The sequence below is a fragment of the Engystomops pustulosus genome, chromosome 10 (assembly GCF_040894005.1).
Source record: "Engystomops pustulosus chromosome 10, aEngPut4.maternal, whole genome shotgun sequence".
Taxonomy (NCBI): Eukaryota; Metazoa; Chordata; class Amphibia; order Anura; family Leptodactylidae; genus Engystomops; species Engystomops pustulosus.
This window is the reverse complement of record NC_092420.1, coordinates 31,077,047-31,093,389: the sequence shown is the minus strand read 5'-3', so window position 1 is coordinate 31,093,389 and position 16,343 is coordinate 31,077,047. Positions and strand designations below refer to the sequence as shown.

Sequence of the window (16,343 nt, the reverse complement as noted above, 5' to 3'; positions counted from 1 at the left end):
ATTCTATAAAAAGTGGTCCAAAGGTCGTACAGTCCTAAAAATGGTAGCATTGAAAACATCAAAAGTCACAAAAAAAGGTACCACCCACAGTTCTGTACACCGAAGTATGAAAAAGTTATTAGTGCCAGAGGATGGCAAAATAAAAATAAGAACAGGAGGTTTTAATTTCTTTAAATGTATGAAAACATTATAATACCTATACAAATTTGTTATCCCTGTGAACGTACGACCCAAAGAATAAAGTAGACATGTCATTTGGGGCGCACAGTGAAAGCCTACAAGAAAATGGTGCAAATGTGTTTTTTCACCATTTTCACTGCATGTGTATTTTTTTTTCCCCCGCTTACTAGTAAACTGCTTGGAATATTAAATACAGTCACTATGAAGTGCAATTTGTTATGCAGAAAACAATCCATCATACAGCTCTGTACATGGAATAATAAAAGTTATAGATTTTTGATGGTGGGGAGAGAAAAATGAAATGAGAGAACAGAAAAGGGCCAGGTCATTAAGGGGTTAAGATGATAATGGCGTGTGTGTTTTGTATTTCTGGGGGTGATTTTTGTTATTATTGAACCTGCATTATTTACCTAATGGCGTTTTTGCACATTAACCCTTTTTTATCACCATTTTGTTTCCGCTTTATTGGCTTGCCAATTATTGAGATTAGTCTGAGCTGGCGACTCTCACACACAGATATTTAGTTAGGACAGAACCTATTCTCATTTTTTCTGCATGATTTATGATCATCTCAACATTATAGGGAATAGAGGGGTTTTATCTTGTCTTTCAGGCACAGATTACGCATTACTACTGGCAGACTGATCTTCTAGGCACGAGATTAGTTGACCATATTCACACCATAGTTTATATTGCTATTAGTTTTGCTGGATATTGGACTGGACAAAAATATATGTAGCATATGTGAAGAATAGAGGAGTGAATATACTAGTTACACAGGGCAGAGCTGATCCTAAGGAGGCAGAATGGAGGCTGAACAACATCTGCTGCTGCTTACAAGTGAGGATTACAGCGAGGTTCAGTCCAGTGCAAAAGACGTATTGCAGAGACACCTCGGGCTCCAGGAGGAGGGGATTTCAGCCTTCTCCATTATAGCGAGCAGGAGATCAGGCTCTGATTTGTAGCGGCCAAAGCTGCCGTAGTTCAGACGCAAACCAGAGATTACAGTAAGACAAGGGAGCAACAAAACAAAATTAGAGACTTAATGAGACCAAACTAGACACCGACATAAAAAAACTCCTCTCTTCCTGAGAACCTACAGGAAGAAAAGACGTTTTACTCATAGTAATTTTTTGGCTTTTTCCTCAACTCTGTGAAAGTAAATATGTAAAACATTACATTAGTGATGCAATATTAATTAGGGCTTTATAAAATATTTTAATCTAAATCCAAAATGGTTAATTGCGTTCCCATTCCTCCTATAATAAATCGCCCAACTTCATGAACTGGGTGGAGGGCTATATTATGAGGCACTACCTGGGGTGCACTTGATATATATTAATGTTTTGGCGGGCTGTTATAATAGAATTTTTTTTCTTTGGGAGGGGGCAACTTTTTATGTATTCTATTAAAGTTGGGAAGAGATTTATATAGTATAATCTACTCAGGAGGTGAAGTCTTTTATAACAAAATGATAAACCAAAATGATGACAAAGATGAGAGAAATCGAGTTGCACTAACTAGCCTAACATTGTTTCTCGTTAAGTTACCACCCCTAATGGTGTCCATTAGTGTATTCCTTTGAAGGAAATTACCATCAGAACCAAGCCTGATAAACCAGGGACACTTGCGCATAGATCCAGGCACTGTGATTATCTTCTTATATGTATTATCGATGGCCTCATTCCTACCAAAATAAACTTGTAAAATTATGCTAACCTGGCTAAGGGACTCTGATGGGTGTTTTCAGAGCCCCTCAGTGCTGTAGCATCACAGGCTGTTACAATGAGTAGAACATGTGTCTCCCTCCCCCTGCTCTCTCCCTCCGCCTGTGTAATCTAGCAGCTGGAAGTGCGGGAGGAAGGAGAAAAAAAAAATCACTGTGGCTCTGGAAACGCCCACCGGAGCCTCTCAGGCTTGTTGGCATAATTTTAAAAGGAGGGAGTCCATAGACTCCATAGACATAACAAATATAAGAAGATTATCACAGTCCTGGTGCCTGGATCTAAGTAAGTGTCCCTGGTTTATCATGATGGATTCTGATGCAGATATTTAATATTTGGTAAACTGAAGTCCCTCTGTCTACCATCCATTCACATCGACTCCCATTCAGCTTCCGTTACGCATCCGTCATAAAGGCAAAAATATTGCTGCTGCCAAAGTCATTTCTGTTGTTAAAAATAACATGGTGAGGTACACCACGATTTGTGTGAATTGGGTCTAACTGATTAGCCTCTCCCCCACTTTACAAGCTAACTAAAGGGAAGCAGTCGGGTTTTGGAGATTCTTGCTCTCTAACAGAGTAAGGAGAGAGCCTGCTGCTCCAGACAGTTGTCTTACAGTCATATCCTGGCCAGTGAGTGAGGAGGACGACCTGTTTGAGCTCAATACAATTTAGCTACCCCTGTGATCAGCAGTTCTGGAGTATGATAGATTTCTTCTGTAAACTTTTTAATACTTTAATTAACCCCATGACTCCAAAAAAAAATTTCCTAAATGCATTATACACATTGTGAGTCTTTTATTGTTCATACTGTCCATTTTTCCATGGATGTAAAAAAATAAAATGTCAACTACTGTGCACATTGCCTTGTACATTCCTGGAAGGAACACATGTATGTGACTGAGTAATATGTTATATTCTTCATTTACTTCCCATGTAAGGGAGACAAAGTGTCTGCAACCCAAATATTTCACTTTTATTTTTTGGCAGATTTGGACTCCAGTCTTGAGGAGGAAGAATTTAACTGGGAGGAGTATCTGGAAGAGACGGGGAGTACAACGGCTCCTCACAGCTTTTTCAAACATGTGAGTTATTGAAATAAACCTTACAACTTCATGGAATAATTTATCACTTATCTGATGTGTGTAATATCTTCATGCTTCAGACAGACACTGGGAACAGAGCAGAAAATGTCTAGACAACGCGCAGAATTTGCTCTTCTTCCTTCATGTATTGTGCTTTGTCAGGATAATTTACATTGTACAGTGTGCGCTATTTAACCAATCGCTAACAAATCCATATAGTTGTTTCTTGGCTTTTTTTTATTAAAATACATTACAAATATATTACAAAAACTTGCAAGATGAGGGCTTGTTATCTGTACATTGTAGCGGTATCACTTAATATTCGGTGCCGTTTACTGGAAAGCTGGAAAAGAAATCCAGATGTGAATTTTGGCAACAAAAAAAACCGCAGTTACATCATTTTCTTGCAGGCTTTGTTTTTGAGTCAGTTTGTATACTTTTGTTATGTGTTGACACCTTTTAGAAATATAAACTTTAAGAAAAGAAAATTATTTGCATCAACAGAAGAGGAAATCTCCACTTTGTTTCCCCTTTATGACCGAGGGTTATTGGTGCCTGAATGTCCAAGTCAATTTTTGTTGTTCTGATGTTTTTGTTTTGTTGTTTTCTTTTCCCTTCCAGACATGTAAGACTTTAAATTTGATAGAATGTTTTTTTTTTTGTATTATAGAATTAGCAGTGTTTCTAGGTGCCACGGTTCTGGAGATATCATTTAAAGTGGGACGCGGTCATGACGTGGTATCTGCACGGGGCATGTGCAAATATCACTTGTACGGCCATAGGGCAGTTGTGAAAGGATTACCCTCTACAAAGCTCCACTGCTTTCTAGTGGTTAATGCGCATATTGCAGTCTCCTTCCATTATAAAACTTAAAATTTTTATCTATAGTTCATTGATGCAGAAGCACTGCCTCCTCTAATTCATACATTTATATACTAACGCAAGATTTTTGAGTCAGTGATGGGCTGACTTTTCATTGATGCCACTTTGGAAACTTTTTGCTCACTTTTTATTCAAAGATTTATGATGGGGAAATAGTGAAAAATGGTCATTATTTTTACATTATGGTCACTGCATGGGATAATAATTTTTATATTTTAATCAGTTATGTTTTAGTTTTATATTGAAAACATTCCAAACTTTTGGAAACCTGCGCTGTACAATTAAGATATTGATTTTCAGTTCACATCCTCTGTTCTGTATCTGGTCAGGTGGACACCTCCATGCAGATTGGTTTGTCTCCAGGAATGAAATTGGAGGTCGCACTTTCGACAGACTCCCAGGCTTACTGGGTGGCGAGCGTCATCACTACTTGTGGAAAATTACTACTTCTGCGATACGTTGGCTGTGGTGAAGACCGGACTGCAGACTTCTGGGTTGATATTGTGACTTCTGACCTCCATTGTATTGGCTGGGCGCAACAGAACAAGAAGACTCTTAGACCTCCAGAAAGTAAGATCTAGCGTTATTTCTCATGACCTGATGGTTTTAATGCAACTGGATGTTTGCCACCAGACTTTACACCCTCTTAGATGGTTGGTAGTGAAGTGCAATTTTTGCTCATAGAAACCCTGAATATAATTATCAGTCACATTGCGGCTTGTGTGTACAGAATCTATTCAGACCATTGAGAGGTTTTATACCCGGTGCTGACTCCACAAGAAAGCCTTCAATTATTCAATAGCGTAAATATAATGAAATCTAGTATATACTCGAGTATAAGCTGAGTTTTTCAGCACAAAAAAATGTGCTGAAAAACTCAAACTCTGCTTATACCCGAGTGAAAAAAAAAGTTAAAACTTGCCTTTCCGGCGCCCCCCGCAGGTCTTCTGTTTAATCTGTCCACCAGCGGCAGCAGGTCTGTGCGATGTCACAGACTCTGATGTCAGCTGCAATAGTATTGTGTGGGCCGACTCGCGCTCTGATGTCAGTAGAATGAAACCGAAGAAATGCGGGGGGCGTCGGAAAGGTGAGTTTTAACTTAGTTTTTTTTTATTAAACGGGACAGGGGTTTGCTATTTAAGTTGGGGGGGGGGGATGATGGCTGCTATATACTGTGGGGGATTCTGGCTGCCATATACTGTGGGGGCTGTGACCAATGCATTTTCCACCCTAGGCTTATACTTAAGTCAATAGGTTGTCCCAGTTTTTAGTGGTAACATTAGGGGCCTCTGCTTATATTCGGGTTGGCTTATACTCAAGTATATACGGTATAATGTAATTCTTCATAATGGATACAAGGACAACTTATTTTTGCTTAAATCTATGTAACAAACTGTATCCTGCAGTTATTGATGGGCACAAGGTTTGCAGTCTCTGAATTTGAGTTTCCTGGTGTAAGCCTGGTTGTAGCTAACAGAGCCCTGGGCAAGGAGAATGTTATGTTCTAGACTGACAGAACTTTGGTCTAACAGGCTAGCTGCCTGGTAACTCTAATATTTAGGTTTTGGCTAAGATGGCCATGGGGCTACCAGTGTTTGTTAGGAAGCAGCGAATCACATGCAAAATTATTAGATACAATTCTGAAATACAGAAAATGGCTAGTTTCATTGGCGTTGGTGCTGCAACCTGGTTTCTCAGCCTCATCAGTGGGGGGGGAAAAAGACTGAAGTTTCATCAGTTTTTACTTGTGGATCCATAGACTTCTATTGCCTTCCGTGATCTGCTCGCGTGGTACAAATAGGACATGTTTCATATTTTTTTTTTCCATGGACAATGCCTTGTTTTTTCACTGATCCAATGTGAAAACAGCCATTGTAAACAATGGCTTTGTGAGACATCCGCAGAAATCACTGAACCACGAATGTGAAAAACAATGCAAGTTTCATAGCCCTTAGATGGGGAGGATAAAGGGCTTGTTCCAAGTGTGCATAATATTTCCTATCCAGCTAACCATATGGGACCGGTTGCCAGTGTTATCTTAAAACAGATTGTAGCCCCAAATTACCTGTTTATCAAAATATAGAAACCATTTTTTTTTCCTTTGTCAATTTCACTGCATATTGAATGGGGTTTTTTTTCCCAGACTCCCAGAACATTGCATGGGATATTAAATACTGACAGTAAAAAGTACAATGTGTTAAGCAGAAAACAAGCCCTTACACAGCTCCGTCTGTACACTGACAGATAAAGAGGTTATGGATTTTTAAGAGGGGAGCAAAAAAGCTATGTCTGGTATTGCAGCTGAGCACCGTATACTTGAATATCAGACCCAGTCTTTTAACAAGAATGATACAGGACTGATGTCCAACCATATTTGGTTTCACTACATTTAGTATGAAAATGTAAGAATTTTATTTTTTTTCTGTTTTGAAAATTTTTTAAAGGGAACCTGTCGCCATGAAAATGCAATCCACAGGATAGGTCATTAGTCGTTGATGGGTGGGGGTGGGTTACCACAGTTCAGTACATTGATGCCGCCATTACTCTGACAGGTCAGAGATGAAGTACAGTCTGCGCCATATCCCCTCCACTTAGTTAGGAAATAACATTATCCCCAAGCTTTGTTCTTGGGCTCTACACTTCAGTGCATCTTTCGTCATACCCTGTCATACTAAAGAAGTTATGAATACAAGCCACCAGCTATACATGTTTCTATCCGCACATGATCCGAAAAAAAACAAGTTGTTTATCTGCGCATTTTGGGTCATGCAGTTCTCTAACCATCAACTCCAGAAAACTGGCAATATTATAACTAATGTACAAATAGGTTGATTATTATTTTTCTTATTGTTCTTCTGTGACTTAAGCCTCTTTCCTCATTTTTAGTTTTAAAGGAAAAATTGCCAAACTGGGAAGAATTTCTTGCAGAGACCTTAAAAGGAGCTTGCTGTGCACCTACTCATCTGCTAGAGGGCGTGAGTATACCCATCAGATAAACTTGCGGATAATAGATAAATCTGCAAACCATCAGATTCCAACTATTACCCGAACAATATGTCCGGTCCCCCACTAGTGCCTTGAACTCTGGAAGTTTACACTTTTTACATAAAATTGTAAATACTAATGTCCCATGCACACAACCATAATGATGTGGGCAAATCACAGCCACACAGTGTCTCGCCACACCATGACCCTAATTCTAGTGAGAGGGCAGGGGTGGGGAGCGCTCCCCTCCCCTCCTCTGCACCTGACCCTGTACTATGCCTGCATTCCAGCCTGGTTGATCACATGGCTGTATTCATGAGGCTTTAGTATCCTGGGTTTCTAGCAATTAAAGGGGTTGTCCAGAGGATGAAAAACATGTCTTTCTTCCAAAACAGCACCACACCTGACCACGGTTTGTTCCATAACTACATCTTGGCTCAGTTATTCTCTAAGCAGCTGAGTTGCAATACTGACACAAACAATGCTCAGCTGTGGAATTCTGTCTGGAACAAAGTAGCCATGTTTTTTTAAACTCCGGGCAATGCCTTTATGGCTCTCTGTAGAGCTCAGTTTTTCTGATTTTTCATGAAGTTTTTGGTTAATTCCAGAGATTTAATTTAAGTTAGAATTATTATTCCTGATAAATAAGATTGTATTTTGTTTCCATGCAGCCTCATAGAGGGAAAGACCCTGTAGATGTTTTTGGGTCTGGTTACAGACTAGAACTTCAGCACTCGCAGGACTCATTGGCTGCATGGCCGGTACGAGTGCTGGACAACATTGGGGGAAGACTTCAGCTCGAGTATGAAGGAGCTCCTGACTGGCCAAGCCTGCACTGCTTCTACCTTAACCCATGCCTGCATGAAATGGGGTGGGCTAGTCACAATGGCTATGAAATAAAGCCCCCGCATGGTAAGTACATTTACTGTGATAGAAGGGGGGGGGGAGTTGCTGCTATTACTCCCTGTGTGATCAATTCATAGGAAACGATTGCCAATGACATGAATATATATATATTTTTTTTTTGTAGAAATTGTTCATCTGAACACAGAGGAGAAATGGAAAGAAATACTGACAAAATGCTTAGAAAACACTGAAAAATTTGTACCGGCTGAGTTCTTTCAGGTTAGTGGTCACAATCCAACTAACATTGCCATCACCATCATTGACATCATGGCCAGAAAATGTAAGTGCTAAAGGATCATTGCATTTTTGTTTGTGCAGAAAATTCTCATAGTTGACCTCCTAATGCTTTTAATGGCTAGTATGGAAACCTCAATGGGATATCTACAAGTCGTTAGCTTAGTTTTAATAAACGGGGATATTTAAAGGGAACCTTTCATCAGACCAGTATTCAACTCCATTATGTAGCTTTAAAGGAAACCTACCACTTGTAGTGGCAGGTTTCCGATGGCAATACCACGGTTTAAAACACTAACTAAAATAAGCTCCGGCACCAGCTCACCCTGAGCTGGTGCCCGGTATTGCCATCGGAAACCTGCCACTTCAAGTGGTAGGTTTCCTTTAAAGACCTTCCCAGTTTAATATGTATGTATATTACACACTTGGTACACCTAGGGTGTGTCCTCAGTACCTGGAGCATTGCTATTCCTGCCTACATAACTTTCCTCCTCTTCCAGTTTTGGCAAGAATTGTCTTTGTGGGAAACCCCTTCAAAGAAAATTCTTAAATATGTTCAGGATGACAAAATAACACATTCTCTAATTCACTGATAACAAATATACAGCATTTCGTCATGACCGATCAGTCCTGGTGTTTACATTTTTGTTTTGTCATTTTTGGATACGACCATAAACTCATGACTATGGTCAGGCAGATTCTGATCTCCTTTATGCGTCCGATACTAGTAGAATCTTCAGAACTTAAAGTGTAGATAAACCTGTATTCTGATACTCTACATTGTCAGCACACAGCATCTCATGTAGAAATTGTGAAGTGTCTGCTCAGCGAGTGTCCACTCACTTTGGAATTTTACACGGACCATCACTGAGTGATGGGAGCTAAAACGGCAATAACACTGAGTAAAATTGCAAAGTAAGGGGTTAAAAATGTATTCATTATTGTGGGAACTTCACTAAGAGACAAAAATTTGAGAACTTTCCTTTCATGGGCAAACCTCTTTAAGGATCCTTAGCGCTGTAAATTGCACAACTGCATATACACATTGGATAAATGATATGTTAGAAAAAAAATTGAATAAACACTGTAAAAAACATTGCTATATCCTCCTTTGAGGTGGACACCTTTTTATTATTTTCAATTGTAAAAATAAAATGAGTAGTTCTTAAACCAAGATTTGTATCATTTTTGTTTTCTAGGAACAGATGCAGATTCCCAATCACACGTTCACACCAGGCATGAAAATGGAGGCAATTAACCCCAAAGATCCGTCGTGCATTGTTCCTGCTACAGTGACCAAGGTAACAATATGTTACATACTTCTCCTAGATCCCTTAATATAGTTTATCAGTGTCTGTGCGCCCTGTAAGGATGCTATTCCAGACAAGACTAGATCTGTACATAAAAATTCTGTGCGTGTAGCTGAGGCTGTCAGATTCTTTGCCGGGAGCAATTACCTAGTCCCATGTGTAAGCGATAATACACACAGTGTGAGGAACAGACTCTGAGATCACCTCAAGAGAACCTATCGAAAACAAACTAGGGGGAAAAAGCCAGGATCTGCATGCACCGTAACATGATAACCTTGTATTGTTGTGGACATGTGCCTTCTGTGCAGCAATAAGGGCAATAGTGCCACTAAATTAGCCAATATAGTAACAGTGCCCCCCTCCCTCGCTGCACTGGGTCACTCTTTTCTCCATTACCTGTTCTGTATTTGTCTTAAAACTTACACCCTTCTATTTTCCAGGTCTTCAATGATCAGTATTTCTTGGTTCAACTCGATGATCTAAGGGATGAGAATTGTAGGACTCATCAGTCCATGGTGTGCCACCGGAACAGCCCATATATTCTCCCTACACAATGGAGCGCGAAGATGGGATTGACTGTCCGTTCCCCTCCTGGTATGTCTACTTTAAAATATACATGTTTTTTTAACATGGGTGTGTCCTATAAAAAAAACATTCGGTATAGTTTATTATTGGGCAAGGACATATTTCAGAACAGATTTACAAAAGAAAAAGAACTTGTCAGGTCGCTTTGGGACAGAAACCCAACCACAGGTCCTTATGGACTGGTGGTATAGTGTCCCAAAACACCCTTTACAAAGTCTGTATGTGGGGGCTATTAGTGTTTAATAAAAATATTTATACTTTGATCTAGTACTCTCCATGTCCGCACAGTGAAAGCAACGTGCTACACCCTTCTTTCACTGCGCATGCGCTGTAGTTATGGCGTTTGCGCAATGAAAACTGCGTGTGGCGCACCAACTTCGTTGAAGAACTGTGCAGGTGCCAAGGGAGTGCAAAAGATGGGTCTCCGGTAGTTTTGTGTCCCAAACCACCCTGATGGGTCCTCCTTTAAGGCCTTTTAATTTTTTTTTTTTTTTTTTTTTTTTTCTTGGCGTTGTAAAAAAAAAAATAAAAATATTCAGTGCTCCAAATAAAATAATAAAATGGGGGGAAATAAAACTGGTAATGGTGTGTACAATGCTCATAATCTCTATTTTTGGAGGCTTTTGTGTATTACAAATATCTTCTGCAGAGAAATTATAAAGCTATGTTTTATTTTTACTGAAAATTCTTTAGACTCATTGTGTAAAAGTCTTGAGTTTCTTTCTTGTACATCTGGTAAATCTAGGTAACGTGTCTCTATTTGTCATTCTTCTTCTCCTTCAGGTTATTCTGAAGAATCCTTTGACTGGGATAAATATCTGACTCATTGCGATTCTCGTGCTGCTCCTGACAGTTGCTTCCCTGAGGTGAGCTATTCATTGCCGCAACCTAGCAGGTCGCCGAGACTCTCGCGCATGGAAAGCTGGATGTACTGTACACAGCAGCGGGAGAAAGGAAACAAAGGCAGCCTGCGTTATCAAATCATATCTATCCATCTCCTAGAGATAGGATGTGCTACTAACACTATGCACACTGTATGGGGATTAACAATTGTTCGCCTTCAGCAAAAGTGATTCTTAATAAGAATCGTAAGAATCCAAATATTGCTGCTCCTTATTATTCTTTTACTGCATTAAAATGTGCAAATATGCAAATGTTTTACAGCTGAATAGTGTCACTTTTATCCCAAACACAACAATTAGTTGGGACACAACAAAAGTGTCTGTCGACAGAGAACAATAGAATCCATTAATATCCAGCGTTGGAAGATTTTTCTATACGTCTGTAGATGTTTCCAGGGTTTGTCTGCTGAATGTTAGCCCTGCAGTGACGCCTAGTGGACAGATATATAATCTACATCTAGACTCCAAGAAACTTTGGTAGTGTGTTATTTATTTATTTTTTCTTGGTTCATACACAGTTGGAAGTAAATGTGTCCTATTGTAGTTCCCCAGCTTTTAGAATGACAGACTCTTTAAGGCATCTGTGTCCTGTGGCCAAAATAACTTCCATCTATGTGATAAATATTCATTAACGCCTCGCAATAAAAGTGCCGTTAAATTCATCCTTTTTGTCTTGATTAATAATGCCCCCAGTGATTGGTTATGGAAAAGCAATTCTTCGCATCCGAGCTCAGGACATCGTATTATGTTACATGTATCAACGGTGATGATATAACGTGGACACATCGAGGGGTGAAGATGTTATTCATTGCAGTTTTAGCTTTGTTAAATTCTTGATCTAATCTTAAATTTATGTTTTTGCTATTATTAAGTTTCTAAAGTCTGAACTTCATGGGAAAACCTACACTTATGTATCCCGTGGATAGGGCCTAACTTGCCTTTGTGGGAAAACCCCTTTAAAAGAAGTTTTCTTAGGTTCAGCAGCGGTGCTGACACTGCCAGTCGACTGATACAAGGGGCTGTAGCGTTTAGCGGAGTCCTGCAGCCCCTTTATAGTTTAGCTTGTGCGCAGCTTCGACCACATTTGATGAACCACAGCCACGTTCTTACAAACCTTATTCTTTTTTTTTTTTTTTTTTTTTTTTTGCAGGTCTCCACTGAACATGTTCTTAAGGAAAACATGAAGCTTGAGGCAGTCAACCCCTTCAAGCCACAGGATATCTGCATTGCCACTGTTATGAAGATCACCGGCCATTACGTCTGGCTCCAGCTGGAAGGTCTTGGTCCTCAAATTAAAATGATATATTTGTACTTATTACCCCAATGTTATTTCATTGTATATTCATGAGGTAGACCGATATGAACTTTTCTTTAGGGGCTCATTCAGATGAATGTGGCTCATCCATGACTGAGGGCCTTGTGGTGGCTGGATTTTGCTGAGTGAATAATGTGCTTATGACTGTACTATGTCCCAGCAATATGTGATGCAAGGAGTCCCTGCATCTGGATGGAACAGCAGCGCTGAACTGTAATCATGATTGTAGTATGGTACTGCTGTTTCATGGGGAAGCAGGGACTCCTTTATTTTTATGCAGAGTTTTGTCCTCCAAATGTGTCTGCAAAATCCAGCCATCACACGTGCCATGATTGATGGACCAACCACAGTCGTCTAAATGAGCACCAAGTTAAAGGTCACACATTCATTAGGTTTTTTCCTCTTTTATTTGTTATCCATTGCCTCCTTCCTTCTAAAATCAACCTTTATGCTAATGATAATGTGGAGATGTTATCGGAGCCCCCTCCATGTTGTACCTTCACAGACTGTTACACTGTGCAGGAGCACATCCCCCTAACCCCCCACCATGTGCTGAAACATCCACTGCTGCTGTGAGATTACATAAGACAGAGTGAGGGGGTGAAGTGCTAAGGCAGCAGAGGGAACGTAGGGGGAATATGCATACGTCACAGTGATAAGGATGTTTGAAGGGGGCTCACCGGCTGAGCCCTCTTCAAACGTCAAACGTACCGGGTATTTGCTGTATTATGTAGCAAATGCCCACCGTTAACACCAGCGATCGTTGCTAGCACATGACACTCCATCTGCGGCCATTTTATAGATCGGAACGGCAGCTAGTTAGGCAAAAGCCCTTTTATGAACCGGGGGCTTGCTTTAAATTTCAAGAAAGTGGTGCAGAATAGATATATATTTGTAAATTATCTAATATCCCGATGGTTATGTCCATTTTAGACATTTAAGGAACAAAGCTAAGAGCTGTCAGTTGTTTGGGGTGAATAGTTTCTATAGATCTCTGAAGAGAAACTGTTACAGCCACCACACCATCCGTTGAACGTTTATTCTCGCTACAACCAATTAAAAACAAAAATAAACCCACTTTTTTCCCCGTTTGATCTTCCCTTTCTATCTTGATCTGTTTTATAGACATTCTCTTCAGTGTTAACAATTCCATATTAAGAAGGCGGAAAACATTTTCACATAACAATATTTCTTGTAATCCAGGTCTCAAGACCCCTGTTCCACAATGTATTGTGCATTTGGAATCCACAGACCTCTTTCCAATGGGATGGTGTGAAACTAATGGGCACCCTTTATGTACTCCACCTCCACTCAATGGTAAGTTGTATCACTTTATTGTGATATATTAAGATAACGGTTCCATAAATTTCAGGTTAATGCTCCTTTTTTTTTTTTTTTTTTTCTCCCTCATGGAATTTGAGATTCTTTTATATGGTAATGAAATGATATGAAATCTCAAAGGGGTTGGCTGCAAATACGAAAGTTTAACACCTTCCCAACGCGCGTCAGGTCCCGGTGCATGGAGAGGGATTGTGAGCTGAGCCCTCTCTATAGCCGGGAAGTCTTTGCTGCATATAGCAGCAAAGGCTTACCGGGCACACCCGATGTTTTCCAGACAATCGCGGCAGGCAACGCTGCCGGCGGCTTCAAAAAGATGGCGGCGCATGGGCGCCACCATCTTGCCGCAGATCGTCGCTCCCCGTGACGTCATCGGGGAGCGGCGATCCGTTGCCCTGACAGCTTTGGGTCTCACGAAGACCCGAAGTTGTCTCTTTTTAACCCATTCATTACAATGTGATAATTGCACATTGTAATGAATGAGGGGGAAAATCCCCATATACTGCCATACTGCAGTGTGGCAGTATATGATAGGATCGATCAGACAACCTAGGGTTAAAGTACCCTAGGGAGTCTGAAAAATAGTAAAAGTAAAAATAAAAAGTTTTTAAAAAAAAAATTATATTAAAAAAAAACTAAAAATTCTAATCACCCCCCTTTCCCTAGAACTGTTATAAACAGTAAAAATCATAAACACTTTAGGTAACGCCGCGTCTGAAAATGCCCGATCTATCAAAATATAATGATTGTACTTAACCCCTTATGGGGTTACCCTGGTAAACCTTCACCTTCTGCTCATAGTAGCCATGACCTGCTGGTAGCCAATATTGGGCTTCATGTGATGCCCTATGGATTTCATAGGGGTCAGAAGGTATGAGCTCATTACGGAATACATCTACCCATGTGAACACTGCTCCCATGTCATTAGTTGTAGGGGCTTGGATATATTGGTGCACGGTCCCTGACCTGTCTGAGGCCCACAGAACATGGGACCTTATAGGATGTTCCAAAAGGGTCTGCCGGCCAGTAACTGCACTCCTAGCTCCTTTTGGGCAGAATGGGAAAGTTTAATGGGGTAAGAACAACATCAATGACCATTTGAGGAGATTGTTCTTGGGCCACATTAACATGTGCCTGCCGTACCAGAGCATGGTGGGCACACGTTGACGCCGGGAGAGAGCGCTGCTCACTCCCGCCCCCTCTTCATAGAGGACCATTGCGCACGGCGCCGATTTCTGGAGAAAAATAGAAAACGCCCATTTCTATGTGTGTGGGACGTATATACACCGTGTATATGTGCCATACGGCACTGTGAAATGTAGCCTTATCTTGGTAAACTTTTTAGAGCCAATCCCATAAAGTCCAAAACCCCATGAAAATTTGCTTCCAAATCCATGTTTAACACTTTCAGATTAGTTGTGGTTTTTCTCAGTTTTTAGAAGATGTGTTTGATGATAACAATATTAATAAGCTCCACTGAAATTATATTTTCTAGATTATTGGTAGAAATATTTGTATATATTTATATTCTTGTTTACCAATCATAAGTTGTTTTTTTTTTTTGTTTGTTTGTTTCTTTCCTCTTTTAGCAAAACCACGTAAGAAGACCGACAGTCACTCTCAGAGGTAAGTAAATCTAAGCCAAAATTGCATGCAAAAGGAACATTCATAAAAATTGTTGGCAACAGTTCTTTGGAGTTTTTTTTCTTAAGATCAACCCACAGGTGAACTTTAACAATGACACTACGCCCTAGATTAATTTTAGGGGAGGATTTATTTAGGTTTTTCCTTGAAGGAAACCCACCACTTCTTCTCAATATTAAGGTAGATTCGGTGGTAGATGCATCTAACATATGTAAGGGCTAATCCTTTACTCCCCTCTATCTTTTCTAATCTTTAATCAGGGTAATATGCAAATTTACTAAAGAGTCTACTGGGGCGAGAAGTAGCTGGAGATGCGGCTACATGGCGCGGCTACTCCATTCTGCAGTAGCCTCTTTGATCCTTCTACCCAGACAACTTCAGTGCGCAGCTACAAGGAGCTGTGTGCACTCATCCACTCCGGCTTTGGAGCTGAGATTGCGCAGCTGCTGGCCTGTGTTCTGCGCCAAAGATGTCTGGGTAGGAGTAGCCGCGCCGTGTAGCTCCGGTTACTCCTCTCCCCAGTAGCCTTTTTAGAAAATTTGCATATTACCCTGATTAAAGATTAGAAATGATAGAGGGGAGTAAAGGATTAGGCCTAAAAAGGGCTATCCTTACATACATTAGATGCACCTACCACAGGATCTACCTTAATAGGTGAACATTAAATTAAAAAAAACTACAAAGAATCCATCTTGTACGTAACCACGGGGACTGCCTGTAGTTAAAGGGGTTTTCCAACTAACTAAAGTTAGGCACTATTCATGGGATAGGGTCTAATTTGCACATCAGATCAGATCGCAGAAAAAAGTTCTGGAGCTGACGTAAATCTGTCAGCTCCATAGAGATTAATGGAGCAGAATGGTCGGGCGTAGCTATCTGCTCCTTTACTTTGACGGAGCGACGAGGCCCACACTGATCAGCAAGTTAGGCCCTGACTTTAGTTCGTGGGAAACCCCCTTTAAAATTTTTCTTTACTCGTAAAGCGACCTAAATAATCAGTAGCGTAACTGGCACAAAATCTGCAAAAAGTTACAAGCAATAGTTTCTCAAATATAAATAGCCCATTCAACTTGAGTAAGCAGAGAAGCCTTAGGATCCAGCGCTGGCATGCGAGCCCCCCCATAAGGTGTGCAATGTTTTGTGGACCACCCCCTTTGTCAAGCATGTGTGTTGTAGTTCTCTCCTCCTTCTTCTCTGCTGACGTCAGAGCCTGCCAGACACTGAATACAATAATCCAACTTTATACATATATCT

The 16,343-nt window shown here is 40.4% G+C and overlaps 1 protein-coding gene across 2 annotated transcripts in view; it reads left to right on the top strand.

The window, feature by feature from the left end:
• The window catches only part of SFMBT1 (Scm like with four mbt domains 1), a 61,770-nt gene that overhangs the window by 21,193 nt on the left and 24,234 nt on the right, over positions 1 to 16,343 (top strand). For both annotated transcript variants that reach the window (XM_072126750.1, XM_072126749.1), the window contains exons 3-13: positions 2,894 to 2,988; positions 4,200 to 4,440; positions 6,757 to 6,845; positions 7,527 to 7,767; positions 7,886 to 7,980; positions 9,195 to 9,296; positions 9,746 to 9,899; positions 10,674 to 10,756; positions 11,943 to 12,069; positions 13,311 to 13,424; positions 15,035 to 15,071. In XM_072126750.1, the coding sequence (XP_071982851.1) occupies positions 2,894 to 2,988; positions 4,200 to 4,440; positions 6,757 to 6,845; positions 7,527 to 7,767; positions 7,886 to 7,980; positions 9,195 to 9,296; positions 9,746 to 9,899; positions 10,674 to 10,756; positions 11,943 to 12,069; positions 13,311 to 13,424; positions 15,035 to 15,071 (1,378 nt within the window). The remainder of the gene's footprint in view (positions 1 to 2,893; positions 2,989 to 4,199; positions 4,441 to 6,756; positions 6,846 to 7,526; positions 7,768 to 7,885; positions 7,981 to 9,194; positions 9,297 to 9,745; positions 9,900 to 10,673; positions 10,757 to 11,942; positions 12,070 to 13,310; positions 13,425 to 15,034; positions 15,072 to 16,343) is intronic.